General features: G+C 48.8%; 1 protein-coding gene across 1 annotated transcript in view; it reads right to left on the bottom strand.

Annotated features, from left to right (window-relative positions):
• The window catches only part of ESRRB (estrogen related receptor beta), a 186,454-nt gene extending 173,990 nt beyond the window's left edge, over positions 1 to 12,464 (bottom strand). Inside the window, exon 1 of the mRNA XM_061429546.1 lies at positions 12,297 to 12,464. Within this exon, the coding sequence (XP_061285530.1) occupies positions 12,297 to 12,298 (2 nt within the window). The 5' untranslated portion in view covers positions 12,299 to 12,464. The remainder of the gene's footprint in view (positions 1 to 12,296) is intronic.
• Between the last annotated feature and the right edge of the window lie 1,147 nt (positions 12,465 to 13,611).

The following is a 13,611-nucleotide window of genomic DNA, read 5'->3' as shown; positions in this document are numbered from 1 at the left end:
TGAAGAGTAGTTGCAGAGACAGAACATGTGGAAAAGTCAAAAAACGAAGCAAGCAGTAAACAACAATACAAGGAAACTGTAAAGGAATGTTTTAAGGAAATGTCATATTTAGGTTCTAGGTAATGGTACTGTTAACATTTGGTGAGATTATTGTCAGGAAAAAAAATGGAACCCTTCACAACATGGAGCAAAAGAATGATGCTGAAGATTTTTTTAAGGCTTTAAATTCGTAATGTGGTTTATGTGCAATGGGAAAACTGCTGGTTAAAGAAAATATGAGGTTTTAGGGGATAGAGAACAAAGCATGTCCCCAGGCTCAGTATGGAAATGACAGCGACCCAAGACCACCTTAGCTGCGGAAGTCCAATTGTCAGAACCGTCCTTCTGGGAGATTTTGGTGGAGGACTCGGAAAGGGGCCTGAGATCAAGGGTCCAGCTTATAAAGGAATCACTTCATAAGTTTCATGAAACGGCAAAGACAGAAGTGAAAGGGGCACAAGGGATCAATGGAAGTAGAGTTGGGGACTTACGGGAGACTATTTTAGAAATACGTTAGAGAAAAAGAATTGTCACACAGAGATTAATGATAAAATCAAGGCCATTTAGTTAAAAAAATAAGAAAAAAATATCTGCATAAGGAAGCACATAGGGACCCAGAAAATGGATAAGGGATATTTTGTGCTCTGAGGTCTCTTTATTTAGCAAGTCTCCAAGTTTAATATTTTTAAATTAATAGACTATGAGGGAGAGAGGGGAAAAAAAAGAACAGAAGCAGACAGCAAAATGGTCATACAAAGAAGTAGGTACAGCAGTTGGGAAATCATGTCATTCCTAAAAGGTGTTTTCAGTGGGTTGGTTTTCAGCAGCTCAATTTGCTTCTGCTGCTGCTAAGTCACTTCAGTCGTGTCCGACTCTGTGTGACCCCATAGACATCAGCCCACCTGGCTCCCCCGTCCCTGGGATTCTCAAGGTAAGAACACTGGAGTGGGTTGCCATTTCCTTCTCCAATGCATGAAAGTGAAAAGTGAAAGTGAAGTCGCTCAGTTGTGTCCGACTCTTAGCGACCTCATGGACTGCAGCCTACCAGGCTCCTCCATCCATGGGATTTTCCAGGTAACAGTACTGGAGTGGGGTGCCATTGCCTTCTCCAGCAGCTCAATTTATATGTTGCTAAAAGATTTTCCAGTTCACACCACGGAGGCACGAACCACCACCCCTGACCAATGAGGGAGAACACAGAGGGGAGAAATTTAAGCCATGGGGAACCATCAGCCAGGCCTGTGGCATTTCTGGAAGCAGCCAAGTTGATACTCGGGTTGGGGGAGTGGGCACTCACTTGTGCCAGTTCTTTCGTTAGTACCTTCAAAGGCAAGGTGGGTGCTTGTCATGTCCAGGTAGTGCTGGGTTATAGCACCAGCAGTCCCTGCCCACGGAGCCTTCATGCTGAATGGGAAACCACCACACAGACAGCTGTGGTTCAGGATGACCATTGCCCGGGCGGGGCACAGGGGAGGTTTGGAGCCACACACCCAAGGGGGCACTTGGAGGTGAGCCAGTCCACCCATTCCTTTTACATGAAAAGAAACAGAGGCAGAGAGAACCCAAGCAGCTTGTACAAAGTCATCAGGCAGTGGCAGAGCTGGGAGCAGGACAGTGGCTTCTGAGAAAAAAATGTAAGAGCTTGCTCCATATGCTGCCACACAAACCAGTTTCATTTCCATAAACGGTTTGGTAGTCTCCACAACAGTGTCCAGCCGCATCATCGGTAGAGTGTCACATTTCAAGGTACTATATCAATCTGATATTTTTAGCAGATGGATTCCACAAGTCTTGTTATAATGCATCCACCTGACTTCCCTCTGCCCCCACTCCCCACTTTCAGTAATCAGGCAAATTCACCACCCCCTCCCTCAAATGCTGAGGTACAGCATCTTTGCATGTTTTCAACTTTTTATAAATGCTACAATCCTATCTCTAGAATTCTCCTGAATGCTTCTCTTTTATCAACGCTGCTGACTCTTCAAATACACTAAGATGGCCCATTAGATTAACCCAGTAGTTGCTTCTGACCCTAAGGGCACAGAGCCAAGGGAACATTCTGACGAGAAAGAAGCCACCACCCTGTCTCTGTTGTTCAAGAGCAGACCTTGAACTTGCAGGGACCAATATCCATCTCCTGATCCTTTTCCACGTGGTGCTTGGTTCCCACTGACTTCCAGAGGAGCAACAGCAGATGGGCATCCGAAGGCAGAATTAACTCAAGAGTCATTACATGAGGGTGTTCTCAATTGAGTGCCCTGGAGTAAATAGTAATTACATGTTCCTTTAAGATTTCTCTCAGCCTGAGATGGGGAAAGAAGAGAGTCATGGCTGACTGACCACAATACCCTTAATGAGCACACATGCGCACGAGCACACAGGCCAGTCGCAAGTCTGGATTTGGAAATTTCCCCTAAGATTACGTGATGTCGCTTCTACAAGTCCCTTGAAATGTACCAATTGGGCCCCCTTGGAGACATCAGAAATTACTCTTCTCTCTTCCCATTTTTCTTTCCTCGCTAAGCACTCCCTAAATATGCACCATCAAATATGTGGAAAATAAGCTCTCCCCACTCCGTTACGTTGTACAAGAGAAGGAATTGTCTCTGTGCAGAAACACACTCCAGTGACACCACTGCACTCCTGGACACACCAGACAACCCATCTCAGAGACTTCCCTGGTGGTCCCGTGGTTAAGACTCCACGCTTCCAGTGCAGGGGCCTGGGTTCGACCCCTGGTGAGGGAACTAGATCCCACACCCATAATGACGGCCACATGCTGCAACTAAGAGCCCGCAGGCTGCAATGAAGATCCTGTGAGCTACAACTCAACCTGGTGTAGCCGAAAAGAAAGAAAACCCATCTAAACCATTCCAGTCTCACACCTGGACTTCAGCAGCCATCTGTGCTAGGCCATGGAGAACAGATTTCCATGAGGGAGAACACATTTGGCCAGACCACACCGAGGCCCAAGCAGACACTGGGAGGACGCCGACTTGATTATGGGATATGACCATGCAGGGAATTGCGGGAGCCAGGGATGTATTAAGGAGAAGGCAATGGCACCCCACGCCAGTACTCTTGCCTGGAAAATCCCATGGACCGTGCAGCCTGGTAGGCTGCAGTCCATGGGGTCGCCAAGAGTCGGACACGACTGAGCGACTTCACTTTCACTTTTCACTTTTATGCATTGGAGAAGGAAATGGCAACCCACTCCAGTGTTCTTGCCTGGAGAATCCCAGGGACGGGGGAGCCTGGTGGGCTGCCGTCTATGGGGTCGCACAGAGTCAGATACGACTGAAATGACTTAGCAGGGATGTATTCAAAACACCTCTAGAGTAGCATCTTCTGCTGCATTTGTAAGCAGCTTGGGCAGGGGTTGGGAGGAATGTAGGGACTTTGGAAGTTTCCACCCTCTTGACCTTTTCTGCACAGGACCCAGAAAATGATGACCACAACAACCAAAATGTCATCACCCTCAACAACAGCTTTCCAAATTTGCTATTGAGCAGGCACTGTTCCAGGGCTTTTATAAGGGTCTCCTTAAACCTTTACAACAGCTCCACAAGGCAGGTGCTCTTACCATACCCATTATGCAGATGAGGAGACCGAGTGTGGGGTAGAGAAGGTGGGAAGCTTGTCCAGGTTGTGGCAGGCACGAGGTGGACGTGGCTCCAGAAACATGGTTCCAGCACGCGTTTTGTCTACCAGCACCCAAACCACTGCATGGAGCTCACCGTGCAGGAGAATGAGCTAGTCGAAAACCGGTAAGCACGTCCCTTTCTTAAGGAACGCTTGCCCTCTGATTCTTTTTCTTTTTTCTTTTGCCCTCTGATTCTTTTTCTTTTTTCTTTTGCCCTCTGATTCTTATGCTAGTTTCCCACCAATCTTGTGAGGCCCTCAGCCCAGATTTCAGCCCCTTTTGCTGGTGAAGGAATGAAGGTAGGTAGGGGTTAGGGACTTGCCAAGGTCACCGTGCTTGGAAACTCTCTTCCCAAATCTCAACTGTGCTCCCACCAAAGGATTTGAGTAAACCTTGAAGAGCAGGTTTCTGGGGCTTCTCCAGATGCCGAGGGGCCCGGATGCAACTTCTGGGGCCAAGAATGGTGAGGGAGGGATATCAGGACCGCAGAGGCATAAAACCATGGTGGTGACAAATTGAAAGCAAAATTTAAAATGCAGCGTTTAATACTTGTTTTTGAAAAAGAAGGCCTGACCAGTTTCCTGCTCACTGTCCCGGTGTACTTACAGATAGAGGGAGGTGAGGAGTGAAACAGGCCTAGAAGATGCTGGACGGTAGGGACTGACTGAGTTGGTAAAGGCACAGAGCCCCCCAAAAGCCATGTCTGACCCCAGGGTTTTCTATTAAAGGATGGGGTGGGGACTTCCCTGGTGGCCCAGTGGTTACGAATCTGCCTGCCAGTGCAGGGACATGGGTTCGATCCCTGGTCCGGGAAGATCCCACATGCCGCAGAGTGACTAGGTCCCTGTGCTGCAGCTACTGAAGCCTGCCCACCCTGGAGTTCATGCTCTGCAACGAGAGAAACCACTGCAAGGAGAAGCTCGGGCACCACAGCTAGAGAGCAGCCCCTATTCACCGCAACTAGAGAAAAGCCCGCTGGCAGCAATGGAGACTCAGCACAATCAAAAATTAATTAATTATTTTATTTTATTTTATTATTATTTTTTTTAACTTTTGGGGTGCGGGCGGAGCTGGATGGCCGCCACCCGGCCCCCAGGGACCCGCTCGCACCCGCTCCCCGCACGCCCCCCGCACCTAATTAATTATTTTAAAGGAACCTGAGCAGGCTGAGCTGTAATTATCGGTTACGTCAGGAGCACCACAAACCAGGTTCACTGTGAGCAATGGTTTTAAAATGTAACCTTTTAGAGCTGGAGGGCCTAAGAGATCTTGTCCACTCCTTCAAGTTATGATGTAGGGAACTGAGGCCCTGTGCACCTTAATTATCACTGACCTGGGGGTGAACTGGACTGAACCCACCTGGCACCTGCCTCTGCCCGGGGTACTTGGCTGCTACCTCCATCCACTAGAGACATAGACGGAAGCAACCCTCCACAGTGGACTTCCTCCCGTTGACTTCGGTTTTTAACATTTTTTTGGGCCATGCTACACAGCATGCCACATCTTAGTCCCCCAACTAGGGATCGAACTCGGCCCTGGCAGGGGAAGCTTGGAGTCTGAACCGCTGGACTGCCAGGGAACTCTTGGTTTTTAATTAATAACTTTGATTTCAGAGTAATTCTAATGTCACAGGAAGTTGAAAAGAAAGCGAACAGGAGGTTTTGTGCACCACTCAGTCTGCCCTTCCAGCTGACTTGTACCCACACAGAGTTCTAAGACAATTGCTGATACACGTGGGGTGACAGGTCTCTTCCTGAGACTCATTATGGAGCAAACAATTCCTAACATTGCTTTCTCAGATCATATGCTACTCCCCTCACAGCCGTGAACCCTAACACACACACACACACACACACACACACACACACACACACAGCCTAATCAGCAATAATTTCACTCCTGAATATTGCTAGAAAGATCACTAAGCCAAGCTAATCAATTGTCTCAGCCAGCAACCAGTCCCCGAGAGATGCCTAGACTTTTCACTGTTCTCATTTAACCCTTGGCAGCCTGAGTTTTTCCTCCCCAGTCTTCCCAGAGAGCACAAACGCTGTTCTGGGAAGAATCCAGTATCGAAGATGATGTTCCCCAGTTGCCACCTTTCCAAAGCCTTGTCTGTGCTAATGGAAGCAGACACTCTGGAACACTTCAGAAGGAGGGTCTCCCTCTCATGTGCATCGCCTGGGACCAGCGTGGTTAAAGCAAAGGAGAGGGACGCAGGGCCCCACGCAGAACAGCCAGAGGAAGCAGGTACCAACCAGAAAGGGAGTGGGGAGGGAAACCGTCACAGGAGAGATACCAGTTTAGCAATTAAATGTGACATCAACTTAGACAAAGCTTCTTTACTGAACAGCATGAAATTCTAGCGAAGATTTGTCCACATGTGCATAAAAGACACAGCTCATTCTCTCTCTCTCTCTCTTGCTCTCTTTTGTTTTTCCTGGATGGAGGAACATGAAGAGCAACAGAGAAGGGTGGGGGCAAGACCATAGTCAACAGGTCATGAGCTGATGTAGTTAAGGCAGCTGAACATTCATAGCTTCAAGTCACTTCCTGCTCCCATGATGGAAGGATGGGAGGGCCCCCTTGTGAGGAGAGACTCCGTGCAAGTCACGTCACATGCATTCATTGAGCACACGCTGTGCGTCATGCATTGCGCTTGGCACTGGGGCCTCAAAAGCTGATAGCAAGGAGGCAAAAGGGAGGCTGTGACAATTTTAGGAGAGCAGAGAGGAGGCAGGGAGAGGAACATGGGTGGCACCGCATTCCTACTCCGATCCCCTGATCAGTGGGGGAAGAAAAAGAGGAGGGCTCACTGCCTTGAGGCATAGTCTCTGCAAAGACACACAGGGAGGGTCAAGGGCATCGGCACTGGGTGCGGCCCAGGAGAGGACACCTCAGGGGTGAGGCCCAAGTGGCCTTTGGATTCACTGGTCAAGTGACCCTGTTGAGAGAAAGGACCGAGCAGGCGGCTGCTGCCTAGAAAACACAGCCCGGTGGGCTTCACAGCTGGGATTGGTCTGCCCTGCTCTGGGGGTCGAGCCTGAACTGCCATGTGAGAATACAGGATGGAGAAGGTGCAGGAGAGACTTGGAGAGCCAAGAACAAAAGCTGCTCGTTGGAATGTGAGTGGGGCCAAGAGAGTTGACCAAATTCTGACCCTGCAGAGCAGAAGAGTCAGGCCTTATTCCCGGACTTAGGACTGTGGTCCAGCCCTCCCACGCTCTGCTCTTGACCATGGTTTAAAGCCCCAGGTTCCTTCCAGGGTGAGGCAGGGTATGTTCCCAATGTGCCTTGAACTCTGATTTCCAGTTGGAATAGCTCGCTGGAGGGTGAAGCTGGAAGTCTTGCTGACACCAGACTCTGCTCACCAAAACTCAGGGAAAACAGCCTGTTAAGGACTGAATGAGTCCCCACCCAGATTCATGTGCCAGAGCCCTTGTTCCCAATGTGATGGTATTTGGAGGTGGGACCTTCAGGAGGTAACTAGGGTTAGATGAGGTCATGAGGGTGGAGCCCCATTGATGGGATTAGTGTCCTTTTGAGAAGAGGAAGAAAGCGGAGCTCTCACTCTCACCTCCATATGAGGACACGGCAAGAAGACAGTCCACCAGGAGAAGGTTCCTCCCTGGGACCTGACCATGCTGGCATCCTGATCTTGGACCAGCCTCCAGAACTGCAAGAAAATTAATTTCTATTGCTGAAGCCACCATCTGTGGTGTTTTGTCATGGCAGTCCAAGCCAAGATATGCCTTAGTGGGAGGCATAGGGGCCTGTTTTTAGTGGTGTGACAAGGTGTGGGCAGAAGTGACTGGTCTGTGCTGAGCAAATAAAATGGCCAAGACTTACTGGGTAAAAGGCTAACATTCCACATGCATGTCATCTTCCCAACAATTCTATGGGGTAGGTTCTATGTGTGCGTGCATGCTAAGTCGCTTCAGTCGTGTCTGACTCTTTGCGACCCTATGGTCCATGAGCCTGCCAGGCTCCTCTGTCCATGGGATTCTCCAGGCAAGAATACTGGAGTCGGTAGTCACTCCCTCCTCCAGGGGATCTTCCCAACCCAGGGATAGAACCTGAGTATCTTAGTCTCCTGCACTGGCAGGCAGGTTCTTCACCGGTTCTATAATTACCCCCATTTAACAGATGAGAAAATGGAGACCTTAAGAGATTAAGTAGCTCAAGTCTCACAGCTGAGAAAAGGTAACGTTGGAACTTGAACTCTGGCTGTCTGACTCAGAATGTATGCTATTAACCACAGCTCTGTGCCGTCCACCGAGGCACTTGTCAGGGCAGGAGGACAGGAATGATTGACAGTGAGCTGGGCTTACAGAGAGGAATGTTATGTGGTCCCTACATTTAGGGGGTTCCTGATGCAGTGAGGGCGACCGACAGGAGCAGTCCTCCCGTGGGGGTGAATGAAATGATGGCGGGACATCAACTGGGGCCCCAAGAAGAGGAAGATGCCAACCAGGTAAGGAAGACTTCACAGAAGAGCTGGTGTGGACGCGTTACAAGTCCACCTTGACCCGAGGGCTCACGGCCACTAAGAAACATGAAGAGAAAGGACGGTGGCCAGGTCAGAGGGAAACAAAAGGCCAGAGGACCCTGTGGACAGAAAGGCAGCTTTTGGAGCCTCTGCTGACTTCATGGAGCAGTGAAAAAGAGCCAAGCGAAAGGACTAGAAACTGCTCACTTGATTGGTGGAGAAAAAATGCCAAGTGTACAGAGCACTCAGAATCCTCCAGTATCAGGGATTCCTGCCCTTATCCCCAAAGCTGGAGAAGGGGACTACAGTCCAGGGGAGCCATATGGCTCCAGCATTCCCCTCTCCTCTACTGTACACTTGCCCGGAACTTAGACTCCTGACCTCAGTTTGGCCTTGACCTTGCTTGACCTTGGCCAAATTGCTCCATGCCTTCTCTGGCTGGAGATGGGAGTTTTCCACCTGCTTTCTCCTAGGCACAGTGAACCAGATGGGTTTTGAGGTCCTGGTGTGCAGTGCCTGGAGCTGAGGGACTCAGACTGATCACGGGGCAAAGGGGAAGCCAGTGGGGGTGCAAATTTGCTCTTGAGGGGGAAGCCCGCCCTCTGCATTTCAGAGACAGGGCCAAAGTGGGGGAGACCCTCTCCACCAGCTCCACCAGGCAGCTGGGGGGACTCTCCTGCTGCCTGTAAATTGAGCCATTCTCCTGTCTCCACGTGCCCACCTCCAGACTGGAAGAGAATTGATTTGGGGAGCTGAAGGCACACAGCCCCTCCAGGGCCTCAGTGAACCCAGGATCCGTGTCTGCTACGGGGGGCTCTTTTTCTGAACACAGCACAGCTTCTGCCACGGTTTCCATCTTCGCTTTGTGAAATGATCCCCTCTCTCTCTTCTCCACCTTCCACTTTGCCCAAGTTGTACAGCAGCCTGGAAATGCTGATGGCTTAACTGGTTTAATTTTTTTCTCCAGCAGCCCTGAGGGGTTTTAACTCTTTCCTCCTGCAGAAACTCTGCTTTTGGAGTTGAATGTTTAAATTCTCACTGGGAGACTCATAAATATTCGGAGTCACTCTCTCCCTCTCTGTTTGATTAGGAAATGAGCCTTTAACTCAATGTAATCCCCAAGCCATTAACAAAAAAGCCCTCAACAGCTCCACTATTAGAATTTCACTCTTAACCCGCTGAGGATTGAATTAGATTAACATAACTACCCACAATCTGAGTTTATTTTCTGTGCCAGATAGAAATGTGTTTTTCAGGGAAGGCGAGAAGGGGGAGGGAAGGGAGGGGGGAGACAGAGAGCGCGAGAGAGCACAGGAGGATAATGAAATGTAAAAATAGAGATAAGAAAAAGATGGACAGATACACTGTAGAGGTGAAGTGATGGGGAGAAACAGCTGTACTTAGTCTTTGGTTGAAAAATCCTGCCAGCTGCCATTTTTTACTTGTGGGATATTTGGAGGGGAAATCGTTTGAATGAGGGGAGCGCTTTCCAGGTATTTGCAATTCCTTCTTCCTCGAGATTGATGGCCTTGCACCTGAGCCTGCTGTAGTGCAAAGCACCTGCTCACTGGCCCCACTGGCCCCAGTTTGGGAAGAGGTCGGGGCTGGGTTTCTACGAGCTGGAGGGAGGGGGGCACGCATAAAACAACAGCATGTACGCAGGCGACTGTGAATTTACATCAAAGAAATAAACAACGATGAGGATGGAATGGGGGAGATTTTACAGACTTGAAGTCACAGACAGCCCCGTGACCAATTACATGTAAGAAATCAGTTAGGAAAAAAAAAAAAAAAACGAGTTTGACAGGAGCTTGGTCCACATAAAATTAATCGTTATTGAAGCAGAAACTAAGTAATCAGAGGCTGCCTTATGCAAAAGCATTGCAGTTTCCGCGCCTGCATCTCTATACACAAGTCCAGAGGGGCAAAACCACATCCTGAACTTGGGGGGGAAAGCCAGGCCTTCCATCACACTGCCAAACAAGCCCCCACCTCACCTAAAAGCATCCACAGGTGGCCAAAGGAAGGAGCAGTTCTTGTCTATATATGACAACAAGTATTCTCCCGTCTTAACCACTAACGCTAATGAGAACACAGGACTTGTTCAGACTCCAGGATGCATGCTGAGGAGGGGAGGGAACGGCTTGCTCTTGTATGAAAAGGTTTGGAGAATTTCACACTTCCTAAAAAGCCACTGAGATCAGACAGTCCTAACAGTTCAATTTTGCCAACAGCTGGCTGCTGAGGTTTCTGAATGCAATGTCTCAAACACTTGGTTCACTTGAGCTTTAATTAACAATCACCCACCAAATCCCACTTCAGTATTATTATGGGAAACCTTTGCAGGATATGTTTATCAAAACAGAGTCTGTGGACTAGAAAAAGTAATAATGCTACATATAGAATACTCCCAATTCCTTTTTTCCCCCTCTCTATTTCTGGGACTTTACTTTCCCTACTAGTTTTGAAATAATGACATTTCTTCTGATTTTACACAAAACCCTTTCTTCTAATTTCTCTAGCAGTGAATATAGTGAACATATAAAGTTTACTTTCAAATCCTAATGGGGATCAGGAAGGAATAAGAGATTAGAAAGTAAACTTCACATGTTCTGTCCTCCAAAATAATAAATGAATGGATTAAAGGCATTAATAATCTTAAGTAAACACTGATAAAAATACAGAACCAAGAGGAGGAAACTGAAAGTTTCATAAAAGTCAAAATAAAAATGAGATCAAACCACCTCTCTAAATATATGTGGGCATCCATATTATTTAACTTTCTTCAAGTCAGTTTTGCTGCTAAAATGATTTTGTTTTTAATCAAAACAGTCCAGACATATCTATTTTGTTTACTGCCTTTAAATTGTTGGAAAGATGATGAGTTGGGACCTTGTTGTCCCAAAGAAATCAAGAAGTAGTGCTTAGCAATGTAGCTTATCGGAAGCATTGTATTAGTAAATAGAAACTCAGGTATTATTTGTCTCGTAAAAAAGGATGCATTTTAAAGTTGTACATCATATACGTTAAGCATCATCACTTCCCACCCCCCCAAATTTAGGGCTTCTATTTCTTCATACATAATATATAAAAAAATCTCCCCAACTGCAGCATTTTTAGCTAACGCTATGCAGTTTCCAGAAACTAAAGCCCCAAATGTTCCACAGGAAGCTGGTGGCGTGTTAAGCGGTGTGGACCAGCAGACGGTATCTGGGGACTGCTCTCTCTAGGAGTTGCCGGGGTGCTCACAGAGGCTGTGCTCTGCTTGTCTGAAACAAGTATGGCTTTGACAAGGACCCTCATATTAACTTTCTTCCTTCTCGAAGGATGCGGAGCGACGACTCCACGGCACTCCACACCCAGCTTCTGTCCTCTAGGATGCTCTTCCACTCCCAGCCCCCTACCCCAGTTCCCCTTTCAGGATGAAGAAAACACACCCGAGCCAACAAAAGCCCGCAAGGCAAGACAAAGTGTCAGCTCTCATCCCAACTTCTCAAAGCAAACTCCGCGCAAAAAAAAGAAAAGTCATTTTCCTTTAAGGCTCTATAGAAAAGCTGGCTATCGGGACTGTCACGATTCCCTCCCTGAACCAGGAAGCTCCCGGGCTGTGCCGAGTCTGCTGGGAGCCCTCCATCATCACCTGTCCTGTGTGAACTGGATCTTTGCTCTGTAACCTTCCCAGCTCACCCAGAGCCGGAGCTGCCAAGCAAATGAAAGTTTTCACGCTGGGAGACATAACCACCCCGCGGAGTCGCATGTAAACTTTCCGTTGCCCTTTTGATTTACTTACTTTTTCTCAGTGAAAACAAATAAAAAAACTAAAAGAGGACTGACCTACTGATTTCTAAATGAGTTTGTGTAACTGTCCCTCCCCACCCTTCTGGGTCCCTCTGACCTTCCCAGGACAAGTCTGCGAGAAGCAACATTTTCCTCTGGGTCACCCAGAGATGCTCAAGGGTGCCGAGATCCAGGATGAGAGAGAGCAGGCAAGGGGAAAGATATTTTCGTCCATAAAAAAGACAGAGGGAGAGAGAGAGAGAGAAGAAAGCAGCGTGGTGTGGGGCAAAGGACCGAAGGGTCCAGGGCAGAGTCGGGGGCAGAGGGTAGGAAGAGTCCGGTACTTACATGCTTGGGGCTGGGGAAGGGACAGGATGGCGGGGAAGGGGCTCCCCTCAGCTGTTTCCAGTCGCTGATGGCTCGTTGCTCAGCTCCTCCAGCACCAGCTGACAGTCCCCTGTCTGTGTCTCTTTGTGACTAAGGACACAGTACTCCCAACCTATAAATAGATCCCGACTCCGTGATTGATATAACAGGCAGCTGACAAAAAAAAAAAAAAAAAAAAAAATCCCACAACCATAACCAGGTCTTAAACAAAACAGCAAAAAAAAGCTCTAGACTTTCAACCCCACCGAGCTCCATGCAGACTCCATGCAGATGGGCACTGGAAAGCCGGGAAGAAAAATATACAATGAAGGGCAGGAGGAAATGGGGAGGTAGGGGACAAAAACCAGGGAAAGGGTGAAATGCAGTTACTTCTCCAGTGGAGGACTTGGGGTCACTGGAGAACTGAGGGGTGACGGTCGGCCGAGAGAGCAAGGAGGGAAACGGGCAGGAGGGTCTGACCTCCCCACCCCCATCCCCACCCTGAGCTCCTGGCCCGATCAGGGCTGGAGTCAAAGTCCTGACTTGGGAGCATTCGTCAGCCCAAGTGCTTTCCACGAAAGTTTCCATGCCTCCTGCCAGATCAAGAGGCAGGGAGGGAGCAGACAGAGCTTTCCGAGCTCAGAGGCCAGGCAGGCTTTTCGGGGGGACACACAGGACGTTCCTGGACTAGCGAAAGGGGAGAGGACGTGTAGGTGAGGGGCTGGGACTGGAGCCACCTGTGCCTGGAGTGGCAGGGCCCAGTGGGCTGCTCGCAGCCCCTAATGGGTTTCTAAAAGGATGGGGGTGACATTTGGACAGAATTGCCCAAGGTTGAAAGGCCATGGGGGCCTTGCTGTCTCTGCTTCTTCCAGAAAGATTTCCTAGGAGACTCAATTGTTTGACAAAGCTTCTTGGGGAAAAGAGTTCCAGTCTTTGGGATAGTAAGGAGTCTCTAAGAAACACTGGCTGCTCCAGTTTGTGCAAAGATGGGGCAGCCTCTCCAGGGCGGTCCAGCCCAACTCTGAAAGCTGAGGCATGGGGCAAAGTTTCGAGAAGACAGGAGAATAATGGAGAAATGACGGAAGTGTGGACTGTCCACACACTCCTGGTCACCCCAGGCACTCCTGCCATCTGCAGGCTACCTCCTCTGATCACAGCAGGGTCCTCTGTCTTGGTGCTCTGGTTACCTGTGCTCACAGATTTAGGTAGAATTTCAGATGAGGCTCCCTGTTCAGGAAGGGTCATGGATGCGCCCAGTCCCTTGCTGGGTGTGATGAGGGACAGGCATTTTATCATC

Source organism: Bos javanicus, chromosome 10, assembly GCF_032452875.1.
Source record: "Bos javanicus breed banteng chromosome 10, ARS-OSU_banteng_1.0, whole genome shotgun sequence".
NCBI classification, from domain to species: Eukaryota; Metazoa; Chordata; class Mammalia; order Artiodactyla; family Bovidae; genus Bos; species Bos javanicus.
Note: the sequence above shows the minus strand (reverse complement) of the source record. Positions and strands in the feature narration are given on the sequence as shown.